This window comes from Caretta caretta, chromosome 7 (assembly GCF_965140235.1).
Source record: "Caretta caretta isolate rCarCar2 chromosome 7, rCarCar1.hap1, whole genome shotgun sequence".
NCBI classification, from domain to species: Eukaryota; Metazoa; Chordata; order Testudines; family Cheloniidae; genus Caretta; species Caretta caretta.
This window is the reverse complement of record NC_134212.1, coordinates 30853529-30870416: the sequence shown is the minus strand read 5'-3', so window position 1 is coordinate 30870416 and position 16888 is coordinate 30853529. Positions and strand designations below refer to the sequence as shown.

The 16888-nt window shown below is 57.1% G+C and overlaps 2 protein-coding genes across 3 annotated transcripts; both read right to left on the bottom strand.

Annotated features, from left to right (window-relative positions):
• Window positions 1–96: 96 nt before the first annotated feature.
• On the bottom strand, window positions 97–3763 carry LOC125640639 (calmodulin-1). 2 transcript variants are annotated; one of them, XM_048859451.2, is made up of 6 exons: window positions 3734–3763; window positions 3048–3078; window positions 2719–2862; window positions 1596–1702; window positions 1073–1208; window positions 97–701 (listed from the first exon to the last, which is right to left on the bottom strand). In XM_048859451.2, exons 1-6 carry the CDS (start codon window positions 3746–3748, stop codon window positions 673–675), a joined length of 462 nt encoding a protein of 153 aa, XP_048715408.1. In that variant the 5' UTR covers window positions 3749–3763; the 3' UTR covers window positions 97–672. The 2 variants fall into 2 exon arrangements, with proteins under 2 accessions (XP_048715408.1, XP_048715409.1); XM_048859452.2 differs by lacking the exon at window positions 3734–3763 and adding an exon at window positions 3534–3691.
• Window positions 3764–4590: 827 nt separating this feature from the next.
• Window positions 4591–15444, bottom strand: SLC3A2 (solute carrier family 3 member 2). Its single transcript, XM_048859418.2, has 11 exons — window positions 15363–15444; window positions 10728–10814; window positions 9960–10422; window positions 8806–8979; window positions 8554–8654; window positions 8141–8209; window positions 7980–8044; window positions 7477–7663; window positions 6990–7133; window positions 6644–6748; window positions 4591–5631 (listed from the first exon to the last, which is right to left on the bottom strand). Exons 3-11 carry the CDS (start codon window positions 10384–10386, stop codon window positions 5287–5289), a joined length of 1617 nt encoding a protein of 538 aa, XP_048715375.1. The 5' UTR covers window positions 10387–10422; window positions 10728–10814; window positions 15363–15444; the 3' UTR covers window positions 4591–5286.
• Between the last annotated feature and the right edge of the window lie 1444 nt (window positions 15445–16888).

Here is a 16888-nt window from a genome sequence, read left to right as displayed (position 1 = left end):
CCTAGCACACACCACCCCCTTGCTTTATATAGCACCAAGCCCCCCAGGGTCCTCCAACTGAGTTGTGCACCGAACATGCTGAGGCAGCACGTGGAATAGGAACCACACAGAGAGACTTTATTGAAAATAAAACCTTACATCATCTGGAATGGAACCGAAGCATCCCCAGAAGCCAATATGGATGGGGGGGAGGAAGGGGAGAAGGAAAGGAATTGGAGATTAAGGGGGGTGAATATTAAGCAGTTAAGAAATTAACAGTCAGTCACAATATCCAACATACGCAAACATGTCCAGGAAGGCAACAGTGGCTAGTCAAAGAGACAAGTCAGCTGCCCTGCCACAGTCCATGAGCATTCAGATGAGATGCTGAATATGGGAAGGAAGGGGAAGAATTGCCAGATGCAAAACAGTTTGCAGAGCTAGCCAGCAGCCAGGGGCCTGCTCCACCAAGCCACTTAGGGGGAAGCAGGCCATAGGCCCTGCTGGGCTCCTGTCCCTGTGGTGCCCAGCATACAAGCACACATTGCAGAGGAGGTGAAAGCATGCACTGTCCTCAAAGGAGAGCAGCTGCTGCTGACAGGATGGCACCAGGGACAGGGCAGGGGTGACATGTGGCAGCAGTAGGAAGAGTCCATCCAGTCTGTACAGGTGAGGGGGATGTCCTACCAGAGCCTACTTAGCTGTCATCATCTGTACAAACTCTGCAAAACAAAGGCACAGGGTCAGAGAGCAGCTGACAAGCCTGATTCACCCCACTTCTGCCTTCTCTCAGGGAGAAACCATACCCCCACCAAGGCTGCAGTTGGAGGTGCCCTGTTGGGTCTCCCATTCCCTGGAGTTAACAGCATTTGTGACATTTCCAAGCCCCTTCACCAGGCTATGCCTGTCCCAATGCAAGAGTAAGAAAGCAGCAGACCCGGGAAGAGAACCCAGGGATCCTGACTCCCAGACCCATCCTACCCACTGCATTGGAGAGTCCTTAAGGGAGCAAGTGCCCTCTCCCAAGTGGTACTATCCTGAGCAGCAGCCGTGCCCTTTGGACAGTCAGTGCAAGCTGCCCTGCCTCCCTCACCTTCATAGTTGACCTGTCCATCACCATCGATGTCAGCTTCCCGGATCATCTCATCCACCTCCTCATCTGTCAGCTTCTCACCCAGATTGGTCATGACGTGGCGCAGCTCGGCCGCACTGATATACCCATTCCCATCCTGGGGGGCGGGGGGGCAGGCACCATGTCAGGCAAGGGAGCCACAGGGCTGCCCCCAGTTAGCACAAGCACCACAGGGACCCCACCCTGTCAGCCTCAGCACAGGCCCTGGGGAGGGGAAAGCAGGTAGACCGCACAGGTAGACCGCACAGGCAGTCCCCACCCCCCAACCACCTATCTCAGGTAACTGATGACTCTCCAGCCCCCAACCCCATGTGGAAGGGGGAGGTATCCAGTTGTGAAGCACATGCACACAGGAAGGAGTACTGGACTCAGCTGTCCCTGCAGGGAGGAGTTTCACCCAGCTGCTATTTTGGAGCTCCTGGGGAGAAAACGGGGGGCACGCACAGCCACCAGGGACAAGGGGGATGAAGCCCCACTGCCTCACCTTGTCAAACACCCGGAAGGCCTCACGGATCTCCTCCTCGCTGTCTGTATCCTTCATCTTCCTTGCCATCATGGTTAGGAACTCAGGGAAGTCAATGGTGCCATTCCCTTGTGCAGGGGAAGAGGCCATTAATGCTGGGCCTAACTAACATTGGGTTGGGTGACCTGCACAGCCCCCACCTCCAGCATCCAATACCCTCCCTCCCACAAATCCAGACACCCAAATACTGGCAGGGAGCTCTGGAGAATTCACTGAAACACCCTCTTCTCTCCAATGATGGGCTTGTCTTGAGGGGATTCCTCTTCACCCCCTCTGCAGAGATGTGGGGAGCCTAGAAACAAACTCCAGAGCTCTGTAGTTTGGGCAGGGGACTGGCCTACAAACCTTGGGTTAACCCTCTGGGTTTAACTCAGGTACAACCACCACACTGGAACAGGGACAGGCAGCTCTCCATGGGGCCTGCATCTCTTTGGGATGCAGAAGTGACAGGCCCTAGGATGAGGCGATTCTCAGTTCAGTCATGAGTGACCTTCAGCTGTGTGAGCAGGGTAGTTAGCAGCACCCACACAGGAGGGATAGTGTCAGGGGTTGGGATTGGGTGTATCACACAGAGACATAGGGCTAGAAGGGGCCTCCTGGGTCATCAAGCCCAGGCCCTGCTATCACAGGCAGGCCCATCAAAATCTCAATCAGAAACATATCAATGTTTGCTCCTACTGGGAGGCTGTTCCAGAAACTCACTCTTAGCTTCAATAGCTCTTCGCCCTCCTTGGGGTTTCCTCTCTGATATATTTACAGAGAACAATCAGATCCACCCCCCCCACTCTCCAAGCTTCATCTGGCCAAGCTATACAAACCCAGCTCTTCCGGTCTCCTCTCCATTCCCCTGATCAGCCTAGAAACCCTTCTCTCAGTCCCTAGCCCAGAGCTCATAATCTAAACAGACAAAGAATGGTAAGGGAAACTGAGGCACAGAGAAGGAAAAAGAATTCTCCAAGCTCATAGCCAAGAACAAAACACAGGAGTCCTGCCTCCCAGCTCTGATCACTCCCCCCCGCACCCCACTGCCGCCAGTGCAATGGCTGTGTTCCCACTCCCCACCCATCTCACAGTTCCCTCTCACCATCAGCATCCACCTCATTGATCATGTCCTGCAACTCTGCCTCAGTGGGGTTCTGCCCTAGGGACCTCATGACAGTACCCAGCTCCTTGGTGGTAATGGTGCCATCCCCATCCTTGTCGAAAAGAGAGAAGGCTTCCTTGAATTCTGCCGGGAGAGAGGAGAGAAATCAGTACCCAGGGGGGCCTGCCACAGGGTCCCTTCTCCCTGCAGTGCCCTCCCTCCCCCCAGCACCCTGGGCAAAGAGGCGCCTGGGCCTGACCATACTGTGAAGGACCAGGTCCCCCATATCAAGGAGAATTTGGGGGCAGCAGAATGAAGGGGTGTCTCACCTGCGATCTGTTCCTCCGTCAGCTGGTCTGCCTGCAAGAGGAGACAGAGAGTTATTGTTCTGACTGTCTGACACCCTCCCCCCAGCCATGCCCTATACCCCATTGCCCCCCGGGCCATCTGCCCCCCGGCACAGCCTCACCCCCCTCCCACCCAATCTCTTAGGGGAAGAGACTCTGCCCTTCCCCCCAGCCACCCCGGAGTCCCCACCCCGCCCACCTCCCGCAAGACGCAGCATGGCTGCTGTCTCCAACTGCCCCTCAACTACCCGCTCCCGGCTGGCCAATGGGGAGGGACCCTACTAGCGCCAGTCTGAGGCCTAGACCCTTCCCCCCAGCAGTGCCCCCCAACACTCAGGGACAGGCTCCCCACCCCCCACTGCTCTCTCCTTGCACGCCCCCTGCCGCCCCCAGTTCCCAGCGCCCCCTTGCTCCGCCACCCGCGGCCAGGGAGCCCCAGCAGCGCCCCCCACGAGCCCCCCTTCTTGCCATGGCGGCGGCGGCGGCGGCGGGGGGCTGGTGCTACGACCGCTCAGTTCCCCGTGGTCTCCGGCTCCCTCCGCCCGGGCCGCGCCGCGCCACCCAGATCCCTCCGCCCGCAACCAGTCCCGGACCCAGCAGTGGCCTTCCGTTGCGTTTTGCGCCGACCCCTTTAAATACCGCCCGCGCGGCACGGCCACGTGACCCACCTGCCCCGAGCCCATTGGCCTGCTCCCACCTGCAATGCGTCAGGGAGGCCGCTTAAAGGGGAAGGCGGCGGCGGGGCCGGCGTTCGGCCGACAGAAAGCGGCCAGGGTGGGTTAAAGAGGACGGGTACTGAAGAGCAGGTGGATTTAAAGGCGAGGTGGTATATTAAAGGAGAAGGCGTAAACTGCCCCTAGGGAGCTGTGGGGCCTCACCACCCTGAAACACTAGCACCCAGCATTGCCCAGTGCCACTGCCTCTTCTGCCAAGCGCCTGGCGCTGGGGGGCAGCCCTTGAGAGGTGGGCCCAGCCTACACCCCCCACTCCTTCCCAAAAAAACAGCTGCCCAGGCAGGACCCCAGGGGGCCTGGCACAACCCCTGGAGATGAAATCACCCCCCTTTTCACACCCGGGGGGCCTGGCACAGGGCTGCCAGCTCAGCTGCTCCTCCCCCCTGCAAAGGGAGCAATCTGGGATAGGTGTCCACACCTGGGGCACAGCCAAGGTTGGGGGGAACCCATCCCCACTAACAAACAGCACCAGGCAGCAGCCCCATGCTAGGCAGATTGCTCCAGGGCAGCACCCAGACCCATGAATTTCAGAATCCAGAGATCTGCTCCCCAGCTACGCAGTGATCACTGCAGGGGGGAGAAAAGGGGTCCTTCCAGTGCAGGTAGGAACCTGGGGCAGTAGAAGAGATAGCCAGTGAGGATGAAGGGCAGGGGGTCCTCATCTCTCCCTCCGCCCCCCCCCCCCCACCTTAAGGCATGATGCAGCCACAGGGAAAACAAGGAGGCAGTGGGGCACTTGAAGCATAGGGGGCAAGTGCCAGGACCACGCTAAAGGAAGAGACAAGCCCGAATCACTAAGCAGAGCCTTTTATTATTTCTATGCTGATCCCAGCAGCACTCAGGAGGAACCCAGCACAAAGCCATCCATCCCACGCCCAAACATCTGTCCCATTTCACACACAGCACTGGCCATTACAACATGGGAAGAGGTAGAGAGGAAGAGGAGGAGAGATAGAGACAGACCCTTGGTCCTGATCAGTCATCCCCACCTATCCCATCATACAGGGCACCCAAAGGAGAGGGTGACCCCAAGGGGGGCGGGGGGATGACAGCAGGGGAGGGCCAGCCCCTCAGGAGCTGGAATGACTTTGTGGGAGGGTGAAGCTGCAGCCAGTGGGGCCTGAACCCTTTGGTCCCTAAAACTAGTTGCTCCCCCACCATGGGGAAACATGCCATAGAGCCCAGTCCTCACCCCAGCTCAGATTTCCCCTAGCATCCCTGAGGATGGTGCCAAAGTGAGGCTAGCAGGAATTCGAGCACACTGAGCACCGGCCCCCCTCCCCCAGCCAGCCCTGTGGGGTGTATCAGGACAGACATCTAGGACTCGGGAGAGCAGAACCTAAGGGCCTTCTTTACCTTATGGCTCCAGCTCCCCCCTCCTGCCCCAAGGCCTCAGTGCGGCCCCTGGGGGTGTTAGTAGGACTCACATGAGCAATACCCCTCCCTGGAACATGGGAGGCCCTGGCCTGCAGGGGAGGCCCTCTCCCCTAGGCTACATAGGGAAAATGCAGCAGCAACCCCTCAGAGGACTCCAATGTCAGGTCCTTCAGGGCCAGCTGCCCCTCCTGGCGCTGGGGGTCAGTGCTGAGCTCCACAGTGGCCTCGGGAGGCAGGAGAGAGTGGGAGATGGTGACAGTGCTGTGCGTGCCAGCAAAGTTGAGGACCACCAGAAAGCGTTTGTTCTGGTCCCAGCTGCGCAGGTAGACACAGACATCTGGCACCAGCCTGGGCAGCATCATGAATTCCCCATGCAGCAGTGAGCGCTCCTTGCCTCGCAGCTCGCTCAGGTGCCGGAACAGGGAGAGCAGTGAGGAGCTGTTCCCACTCTGTGCCTGGGGAGGGAGACATGGGATTAGTGCACAGGTTCTCAAAATAAAATTTTGGTGACCTCAGAGAGCAGCCACCAACTCTTGCAGGTGGCTGCTCTGTCAATTTTTCCTAAAATATGTAATTAACTTTAGGAAAAACAAATACATATGCACACAAACAAATGACAGTGATTTGGACATGTCTATGTAGAGTGTTTTTGCAGACTCAAAAATACAAATAATGTTCAGTTGTGTCTATTCTTTACTAAAACTAAACAAAACAGAAATGCAAATAAAGGTGTTTGGCACATTCTTTTGATTGCCCAGCTAGCAAGTCTACTGCTGTGAAAAGTGATACTTGTATGTTTGTTAATATCACTTTTCACAGAAGACTTACTCAGCTCCCAGCAAGTCCGAGAACAAGTTAAGCCCTGGATAGGGTCCAGGGGAGGTGGTGGGGGACAGAGCCTAACGCTGCACAGCTGGGGGTCAGGGAAATAGGATGGGTGGCATGCCCGGGACTGGGGCCAGGGCCTGCCATTGTGCAGCCGGACACCAGAGAAGGCAGCAGGGGGCCAAGGGCAATGGGGGAGGGGTAGACCCAAGGTCAGAGCCTGAAGCCCTGCCCCCTCCATGGCTGGAGCTTGGGGGCCAGAGCAGAGCCTACCTCTGTGCAGCTGGAGCCAGTTGCCTGCCACCCCAGGGCTGAAGCCAGACCCTCTCCATCCCCAGAAGGTGGGGGGCTGCCTGCTCCTCCAGCATTTGCATCCTTAGAGTGGGGTAGAGTCCAAACCCTGCTGGTGGCCCCAGAGAAGGAGTCGCTGCTTTGTCTGCCCCCCACCGGCCAAAACAACAACACTGCCCAGGAGGCTGTGGCTGAAAGAAAAGCCCCTGGTGGCCAAAGTGGCAGCATTTGAAAAACGCTGGGTTAGTGCGAGGCAGACAGTGCCCTCCCCCAGCTCTGCGCCCATCTAAGCGCACCCTCTCACACCACCCATGTTCCTCCCCAAAGCTCTACCTGCACTCCTGCCCTCACCTCCACAGTGATGTTGCTGCCGCTGCTGTCCCCACCTTGCGGAGAAAACTTTGAGGAGAAGCCAAAGTTGGCTGAATTATTCCACTGCATGCGGGATACGCCGGACTGGGGAAGTGACGGACATGGTTACAGGGAGTTGCACAGCTGGCTGCCCATCCCTTCTTGCACCAACGCACCCCACTCCTTCCCCACCCAGGAGCTGAACAAACTTCCCCATCCCCTCCCCCATCTGCACCAGCATCTTCGGGGACTTCACTCCCCCCCACCCCATCACCTTAACTAACCTTCCTAGGCCTCCCCCCCACACCTCCTCCAGAGGGATCCCCCAGCCCCACACTGCCCCTACCTGTCCAGGCAGCTCCTGCAGCCCGATTTCATCCCCGTAGTTGGTGAAGGGTGTCCCTGGCAGCGTGAAAAGTAGCATGTGATACAGCCGCAGCAACCGCTCCTTCACAAGAGAGGCCATGTGCCTCGTCCGTGGGCCCCCCACCTGCAGAGACAGCAAAGATGCAGTGTCGGCATGTCACAGGGGGCGGGAGGTGGACTTATCCCCAGCTCTGGGAGGGGATGGGGGCTAGTAGTCATATTCCTGGCCTATCCTTCTTGAGCAGCCAACACAGAACGGACCCACACACTTTGTGGCACACATCTGTTGGGGCTCAGCTCCTGCCCTTTCTCCAAAAGGAAGCCCACTCTGAGCACTGGGAGCTATGATACAGATGTGGGGGCTTAGCATGAGGATCCTGTGGGGTAGGGGTGGGGTCCATGCCCCTCCTCCAATTCCAAGAGCTGGGGAAACAGAGTGAGGTGCGGGGGGGGAGGGCAGCACTCACACTCCAGCTGGGCCACTTCTCTCCAGCAGCCTGGATGTACGCTCTGATCGCGTTTTCCACCTTCTGCCCAGTGGGCTCCAGCTCTAGCCCCAGCAGATATGGGCTGACCAGAAGGTCAGCACTGGTCTCATTCAGCAGGGAGAAGATCTGCCGGGAATCCTGCTGGCCCGTCCAGGCGATCAGCACCCTGGGGAGAAGGGAGTCAGGGTACAGTGAGCGCCAGGGTCAGCAGTGAAGTGCTAGGAATGGGAAGTCGGGTGTGGGAGGCAGGGGTGGGGCAGGGTGCAGAGTCTGAAGATGGATAGGAATTTTCTAGAGGATGGGGGAACATGGGGGAGCTATGGGTGCTTGAGAGGGGGGTTGGCACCAGGAGAGCAGAGAGATGTCCAAGGTAGGGAGCCTGGAAGGTGGGCCTATTCAAGAGGGCGGGCATCCCAGGGGGGCAGCCAGTCAACCACCATCACAAAAGGGTCAGAACCATTTGGTGGGGGCTTGGTACCCACCTGGCATTGCCATCAGAACTGTACTGGCTGGTGAGGTTCTTCCACTCCCCCAGAAGCTGAGAGTCCTACAGGAGAAAAAGACCTGTGATACAGTCACCCCCCCATATTACCTCCCACCCCACAACCCTCACCCCCAACACACAGACAAGCCAGTCACTTACATTGAGCTGTTCCACTCCCTCAATCTGGATCCCTGCCACGCCAAGCTCCAGCCAGAACTTCAGCGCCGCCTGCCCAGAGAGTGTGTGTGTGAAGCATCAGCACCTGGCATGCCCCACAGCCAACAACCCAGCATTTTCCCACCAATTGACAGTCCCCAGCCCCCAACACCAGTGTAGCCAACACCTCCTCCCTGCAGGTCTCCATACCCCTAGCCCCCCCACATGAGACACCCAGACAGTGGTCCCAGCTGCTTCCCCCAAAATAGTGAGGATTCAGGGGAAGTGGCAAACCAGGCCCAGACAGATCCCCATGGAGGATCTGAGAGAGAGCAGGACACCCTCTCCCCCAGAACATAGCCTTAAGGTTAGATTGCCTGCTCCCCAGGATGCCCCCCATTGGAGCACACCCTCACCTTCATTTTAGACTGGAAATCACTGTTGTGGGGGGTCTCCAGGCTGAACCAGGACATCTTGCCACGGTAATTGGGGGTCAGGTCCAGGATGACCTTGAGACCTAGGGAGAAAGGGAGGTCAAGTGTACATCCTGGGGCAGGGAGAGCTCGCCTCCCCAAACACCCGTATCCCATTCCCCACCACCCATCCTGGGGCCAGATCAGGTCCAGCACCCCCAGGGGAAAAGGCCCCATATGGGGACACTTTCTTACTCTTCTTCTTGGCGGCCTCCAGCAGCTTGGCAACGGTCTCCTTGGTGCCGAGCCTGGGGTCCACTGTCTGCAGGTCCGTGCTAGTCAGGTTGTCAGGGGTGTTAATATGTATGGGCCCAATTACCAGCCCCTTCACCTTCAGGGAGCTCAGGTAATCGATGCGCTGCTCCACTCCTGGGAGGAGAACAGACAAGGGGGGAGGGATCAGAGGTTGGCAGCTCCCCCAGTCCCACATAATCCCCTCCCCGTCCCAGGCAAAGGCTGTCCCCATAGCCCCTGCCTCTTGCCCACATTACCCCACCCCCTCAGGTGAAGGATACTCCCCCAATCCCCTTTCCTCCCCTACCCTGAATGAAACCTTTAACCCAGCCAATCCCCTCAGTTCACATTTCCCTCCATGCATTATGGGACCTTTAACCCCGGCGGCTCCCCACCCCATCTCAGGACCTTTAACCCCAACTCCCTTCCCCTCCCCCCCACGGGACCTTAACCCCAGCTCCCCTCCCCCACCCTTCACTCAGCTTCGCCTCCCCCCCCCCCCAACAGCTGAGTCAGCTCAGGCTGGGCTGACGTCAAAGCTGATGAAACAAAGCCCACTGGTTGCTGCTGCCAACCGGCTAGAACCGGCTGGGAGCAACTCTGCCAACCCCTCTCATCAGGCGGGGCGGGCGGGCAGGCAGCCAGCACCGGCTGCCAGTCACCTGCTAGGAGCACATGGGGGACAGATTGTATGGGACATCCTGTCCTGGGGGGGGGGGGAGAAGTGTTCCCACCCCCATAAGCCCCCCCAGATAGGGAAAACTGGGGGAGGAGGTCACCCCAGCAACACCTGGGCTCCAGTTTGTGCCAAGGCAACCAAACCCCAATATTCAACCGGATTTCTTGCCAACCCCCAGCCGCTACCCCCACCACTACCCCAAACCTCTCTCTTTTCCCACCCATAACACCCTCTTCTCCCCACACACCAGTGTCATCCCGTCCCAACCCCCTCCTGGTTTAATCCCCAGCTCTGGGAAGGAAGTGGGGTCTACTGGGTTATGAGGGGGGGCAGAGGAGAAAGCCGGGTGAAGAGATGGCCAGGACTCCTGGGTTCTATCCCCAGCTTAAAGGGGAGTGGGGTCTAGTGAGTTGGGGCGCTGAGAATCAGGACTCACCTGCTAAGTCCCCAACTCCATCGCCATTCGAGTCCTGGAAGGCCTCCAGTGCCTGGATGCGGTAAATACCCCCCTTGTGCCACCACTCTTGGGGAGGCAGCTCCTTGCAGCGGGGAGCCTGGACGATGATGACGATGGCCCCTGCCAGCATGCCCAGCCAACCCAGCCAGAAGAGGATGAGCAGTGCCCAGCGGGTGCGCACCCACCCTGGAGTGCTCGCTACCTGCAGCAGCTCCTCCTTGGAGAGCCCCGTGAACTTGGTGCCAGCATCTGCCTCGCCATCCTCCTTGGACACCTTCACCATCCCGTTCTTCTCGCCCAGGGTGCCCAAGGCCGGGGAGGAGGGGGAGCCTGTCATGGGCTGCTTCTCTGGCTCCATTTCGTTCAACTCCACCTCCTTCATATCCACCTCTGTGTCCTGGCTCATGATGCCTGGCTAGATGCCACCGGGTATCGCTAGGGCCTGCGGTTAAGGGAGAGACGCAGAGCTTTGTGCCCCGGGCAGAGCACTCTCCACCACCTGGCCCCTGAGCATAGCCCTCCCCACAGGCACAGATTCCCCCCCTACCTGCCTGAGCCCCCTTTCTTAGCCCTGTGCCGTGATTCAGCCGCAGCCATGCTGCCTTCTCACCTCGTGCCCCCCTGCTCGCCCCCTCCCCCCAGCCCCGTGCGCGCTGGTAGGTACCCAGCCCGTGCGCCTAGGGTGCAGCGCTAGAGCACGCCGTCCCCATGCGCCCAGCACACCACGACGGATCCTACCCAGCGTACCTGACTGACTCCTCTGACTATGAGACGGGCGCTCCGCCTTAGCCGGCACTGATATATCCCGATCCGCCTCCGCGACCCGCCCCTCGCCTGGTTTAAGGTGGAGACAGTTAATTACTGAGTGTTACCATGAATTAACGGCCTGGAGAAGTGGAGAGAATCCTGCTTGCTACAGAGCTGGGGGGAGGGGGATTATGGGAAATTAGGGGCTATGGAGAGAGCAGTGCCCACAGGGGTGAGGGGTCTGTACCTGCTACAAGGCCCTAGATGGCGAAGGATAGGACAACGAGGGGTTACCACTCCATGGGAAGTTTGGTGAGGAGATGAGAATGGAAGAGTTTCCAACTGGGGATAAACAGAATGTAAGAGAGCGATTTGGACTGGGTGGTTCCCTATGGGGTGTGTGTGTAACTTGGCTTGAAGAGAATAGGCTCATGGGGGTGTCTAATGGTTAAAGCTGGGAGGCTGGGTGTCAGGACACCACTTTACCACCAGCATTCTATCCCCAACTCTGGCAGGAGTGGAATCTAGTGGTTAAAGCAGGGGAGTGGAGGCAAGATTCTGGGGGTCTAATCCCAGCTCTGCTGACTCACTGTGTGGCTGGACAAGTCCTTTTCCTTTAGTGTGCCTTAATTTCCCTGTCTACTCTTGGCTTAGTCTGTCCCTTGGAGCTGAGCCTTCTTGCTGAGAAATAACCCTGTCTCACAGGGGTGGGAAGGGGACAGAGATCAGTGTTTGGGAAACCTTGTACATCAAAGGCCAGGAACCCGAGGAGCAGGGAAGGGATCACAGTTGGGAACCCTAAGGAGCAAGGGTTCCCAGACCTTGGGAGACAGGCCAGTCCTCGCTTACAGACAGTCCCCCAACCTGAAGCAAATACTCACCAGCAACTACACACCACACCACAGAAACACTAACCCAGGAACCAATCCTTGTAGCAAACCTCGTTGCCTACTCTGTCCCCATATCTACTCTAGCGACACCATCAGAGGACCCAACCACATCAGCCACACCATCAAAGGCTCATTCACCTGCACGTCTACTAATGTGATATATGCCATCATGTGCCAGCAATGCCCCTCTGCCGTGTACATTGGCCAAACTGGACAGTCCCTTCGTAAAAGAATAAATGGACACAAATCAGACATCAGGAATGGTAACATACAAAATCCAGTGGGAGAACACTTCAATCTTCATGGACATTCTATAACAGATTTGAAAGTAGCTATACTTGAACAAAAGAAACTTCAGAAACAGACTTCAAAGAGAAACAGCAGAACTAAAATTCATTTGCAAATTTACCACCATTAATTTGGGCTTGAATAGGGACTGGGAGTGGCTGGCTCATTACAGAAGCAGCTTTGCCTCTCCTGGAATTCACACCTCCTCATCTGTTGTTGGGAGTCGACTACATCCACCCTGATCAAATTGCCCCGATCAACACTGGTTCTCCACTTGTGAAGTAACTCCCTTCTCTTCAGGGGTCAGTACAGTATATTTATGTTTGCATCTGTAATTTTCACTCCATGCATCTGAAGAAGTGGGGTTTTTACTCACTAAAGCTTATGCTCAAATAAATCTGTTAGTCTTTAAGGTGCCACTGGACTCCTTGTTGTTTCTAAGGGGGAAGGATAGATCAAAGGCCAGGAAGTGGTGGGGACTGGGATCAGAGTCTGGGAACACCATGGGGGGGACCCACAATCAAAGGCTGGAAATCCAGCCCTTTCCCTCCGGCCCTGGCAATCACAAGAAACACTTGATTGTTCCCTGTTTCAGTTCTGTCACCAGTGAGGAAGCTCTGTGGTGGAAAACCACCCCCTCCACCACCCACACACAAGGGCCTAAGGGCTTCTTGAAGGGGCTGCAGCAGCCCGTCTCATTTTCTGACCCTCCTGAGAAGCCCCAAGGTCTGAATGGCCCCATGCACTGTTGGGAATATGTGACCAACTCCCCCAACCCAACCCTGGGGGGGGGGGGGAGGATCTGGGGGAGATGCACTCCTTTACACCTCCCCCAAGCTAACAAGCCTCCTCCCCAAATAACCTCTCAGGGGCCAATGACCCCTAGTGCTCCCCGCTAACCTCCCAGCGCCACCCCAGCTAATCCAACCCCCTACCCAGCTAACACCACAAAAGGTTAAATACAGATCTGCTCTTATCTGTGGGCTTCCCACCCACCAGCAAATACTCCCAACTGCCTCCTGGTCCTGGAACACCCTACATGGAATCTAGTTGTCAGTTACATCTGAATGGCACTGGGCAGGGCTTCTGGGGCTGATCTGACCATGGAGAGACAGAGTGCCCCTGTCTCCCCATGGAAAGGGTCTCCCCAAAACACACACTGGGCAGGGGTGTTAGTGGGGAGCTTGCCAGGCCACTACTCTGTGCTGGGCACCCATAGAAGATTCTGTATGTAGCAGCTGGCACCAAACTGCCCCCCACTCTAGCACTGAATTTGCCCCGGGGTGGAACAGGAATAGGTTCGAGCCCCAGTGCCAGAGCTGAGGCACTGATCCCCACATACCTGGAGCTCCAGCTCTGTCACTGTAAGCAGGAATGCCTGACTCAGCAAAACAGACCAGGAGCCACACCCACCAAACATGGCCTATAGCCAGGCAAGGGCTGTAATCAAGTGCCAGTCACACAAGCTGTAACCAGAGACCAGTGCATCTACCTCCTTCCATGAGCAATCTCCCTGACCTGACCAGCCCCCTGCCTCTCTCAGCACCCCCTCAGCCTCCACACGCTATGTATATACCCCCTCATTTACCCCCACACGCTATGTATATACCCCCTCATTTACCCCCACACTTGTGCCCCCTGGCCTCACCCCACTCTGTGCCCCCCTTTTCTGCCATATTATGTGCTACCTGGCCTCCCCCATGCTGTATGTGCCCCCAACATCTCCCACATTGTGCACACACCCCTTTGATGCTGCCATTCTGTATGCACCCCTGGCGTCCCCCATGTTGTATGTGCCCCCCAACATCTCCCACATTGTGCACACACCCCTTTGATACTGCCACTCTGTGTGCACCCCTGGCCTCCTCCATGCTGTACACACACACTTAGTCCTTGCTCCTAATCTCCTCCCCCACCACGCAACCCCCACTACCACCTATGCCCCTTGTCCTGCCATGTGCACGCACCTCCAGTTCTCCCCTCACACCCCAACCCACACACACAGTCAAAACCTGGAGAAGGCTCCCACATTGTCATGTTGGGGCTTGAATTCTCCTGAAGCCTAGGGCATGGAAGGGACAGGGAGGAAAACAGCAGGCGCCAAGATGCTGCTCCAGAGCCACAAATGGATCCCACATGCTTCTTGCCCCATGTTGCCAGCCAGTCCGGGTGGCGCCAGGAATGGGAGAAGAATTCACAGCCCCAGGGAAAGTCTGGGCCCTGGCAGAGTCCTAGGATTCCAGCTCAGCCATCTTGGGAGAAGAATTACACAAAATGGCTGCCAGCAGCCTCTTTGTACCATTCCCGCCTTGGCAGCCATCTTTGTGTTTCCATCCATCCCCCAATAGGGTGACCAAACAGCAAATGTGAAATATCGGGACAGGGGGCTGGGGGGATAATAGGAACCTATATAAGAAAAAGACCCCAAAATCAGGACTGTCCCTATAAAATCGGGACATCTGGTTATCCTACCCCCCAATAGCCATTACATCCTGTCGGGCAGCCATCTTTGTGTCTCCCCTATCAGCAGCCCTCATCCTCCCTGGCAGCCATCATTGTGCCAATCTCTCCTGGCAGCCATCTCTGTGTTATCACCCCAACAGCCATCACCCCTTGCCTGGCAGTCATCTTTGTTTCGGCATCTTAGTGCTGCCCCCTGGGCCTGCGATGACTGAGAAAGGGGCACCCCCCACTCCTACACCAACCGGTGCCAGGGTTGCACTGTAGGGAAGCATCAGGATTGGGTGTCATTTCCTAAGAGGCCATGCCTGGGGGCCACAGGCAGAGCTAAGGGGGCACCTTCCCTGCATGGGTCTCTGGGCTGGGGCAGAAGAAGCAGGCTCCATGGAAGCCCCAGCTCTGCTGACCTCAGCCCTGCTCAGACAAAGTGAAGGGGATACATCCCCCCTGACACACTGCATTTCCTCAGGGCATCAGGGCTGGGGAGTCAGGACTGCAAAACCCTCAGCTTGGGGTTATGGGAGGCTCTTACGGGTCCTGCCCTAACCTGGGGGTTTCAGCCTGAATGACTAGAGTCTGTTCAGCCGCACACACACCCACACTCCCCTTATTCCCAGTGCTCCAGCTTCTACTGCCCAGCTCCAGAATACTCTAGTGTCCACTGATCCCCAGTTCCCCCATACATCCAGCCTTCAGTGACCCCTACTGCCCATCCCAGCCACCAGTGACCTCCACTCTTCCACTCCCAGTATCCCCACATCACCCAGCCTCTGGTGTCCCCCATCACCCATTGCAGCCCTTGCTGATAGCACCCCCACTGCCTACAGTGTCTAGCCCCTATCACCCCTCCAGCCCCATTGGTCCCCATGTCCCTCTTCACCCATCGGTGCCCCATCACCCCATCAATCCCCAGTCTTCCCCTCACCAGCCCCCAGTCTCCTCTACTGACACTCTCTCCACCTATTGCCCCTCCTCCAACCCTGTTTATCCCACAGACCATGCGTGCTCCTGGCAGAAGCCTCTTCCCCCAGTTGTTGTTGCTGCTCGAACAGGAGCTGTTTGTGGTTATTAATGAGGCCAGTCCCAGCCCTGGGCTCCTGCCAGGCCAGTTCAAGGGGAAGGGAGGGGCTCAGCTGTTTGTTGTTGTAGCATGTTTTGCAGCTGGAGTGTCCTTTCTGTGCCCTGCTGGAGAGACGCAGATAGAATTCCCTACACCCGACCTGCTCAGCCTTTCTCTCCTAGAGCCTAGGTTCTACACCCCCCTCCAGCCTAACTCCCCGAGTTTCCCCCTGCCCAACCCAGAACCCCACCTAGACTCACAATAACCCAGCCTCAGACCTCCAGGTCCACCTCCAGCCCTGGTCCCCACCACCAGCCCTAAGTCGTGTCCCCCTCCTCTGGCCCAGACGGATTTCCCCCTCCACACACAGTTCACACCCCCATCGCAGATCCAGGAAAATGAAGAGCCCCAAACCCACATGTAAATGACCCATATGGTGCAGGAAAGAGGGGTGAATTTAGGGGAGGCCATGCCCTGCTCCCCACCATCTCTTCCCCTCAAATTGTACAGCTGGGTACCGAGGGATAGGATGGTTCAGGAACCCCCAGTCCTGCCAAGAGACAGGGAGTTCTAGGAATCAGAGGAAGGAGTGGGGAGCCCAGGAATCCCTTCTCCCCCTCTGCCTGGCTGGGCTCCAAGGCAGGGATGTAAACAAGGCTATAATCATAGGGAGCATGGCTGGGAACAAGCCATCCAGGGCTAGGGCCATCCCTACAGGGATTAGTGAGTCACTGCTGTCCCCAATGCCGCAGGTGACCAAAGGGCATGGTGCTGCAGAAAGCGGGATGGGGAGCTCAGCAGGAGGAACTCTCCCCTCACTGTGGGCGCCCAAGGCCCCACGGTGGTGCTAGAGGCACTGTGCTCCTGGCAGCACCATCTTTAAGTTCTGCAATAAAATCCAGGTCCTTGTCTCTCATTTTTGTTGTTATTATTATTATTTATTTGAATTCTAGTAGGGCCCTGACTGAATTTGGTGCAAGGTTAGGGCACTGTCACATGGGAATCCTGGAGAAAACCTGACTGAGATCAGGGACTCCTGTTATACCGGTTGTTGCACAGATGATGACCAAGATTGGGGGGCCCATCACCTTGAGTGCAGCACAGCCACATGGTGACAGTCCCTGCTCTGAAGAGCTCACAGTCAAACTAGAGAAAGGGTGGGAGGGGAAACTAAGGCACAAAGTGCGGGAAGGGATTCTCCCAAAGTTAGTTGCAGAGCAAGGAATAGAAGCCAGCTATCCTGGGTCTCAGTACAGTGCCCCACCCTCCGGGCCGCCTGTGACCCTAGACACCTTGCTCCTCTCCTCCTCCCTCCCCATGGCAGGTACCTCCAGTATGTTGGAAGGGCCATGGCATTGTTCTGAATGCACAGGTGTTCCCCACGCAGTTCATGAATTGCACAATGTCCCTGAGACTTCTGCTGCCCCTCCCAAGCTCTCCCCTTCTTGGGGGTCTAATAGCAG

Excerpts from the sequence above, each read along its gene's own strand:
- LOC125640639 (XM_048859451.2), bottom strand. Across the intron at positions 1,703-2,718 it reads CAATGAGGTGGATGCTGATG|GGAATGGCACCATTGACTTC; the intron begins GTGAGAGGGAAC and ends CCCCTGCACAAG. Across the intron at positions 702-1,072 it reads TGGACAGGTCAACTATGAAG|AGTTTGTACAGATGATGACA; the intron begins GTGAGGGAGGCA and ends TTTGTTTTGCAG.
- SLC3A2 (XM_048859418.2), bottom strand. The coding sequence starts at position 10,386 with ATGAGCCAGGACACAGAGGTGGATATGAAGGAGGTGGAGTTGAACGAA. Across the intron at positions 8,655-8,805 it reads GGAGGCCGCCAAGAAGAAGA|GTCTCAAGGTCATCCTGGAC; the intron begins GTAAGAAAGTGT and ends CTTTCTCCCTAG. Across the intron at positions 8,210-8,553 it reads ATTTCCAGTCTAAAATGAAG|GCGGCGCTGAAGTTCTGGCT; the intron begins GTGAGGGTGTGC and ends CTCTCTGGGCAG.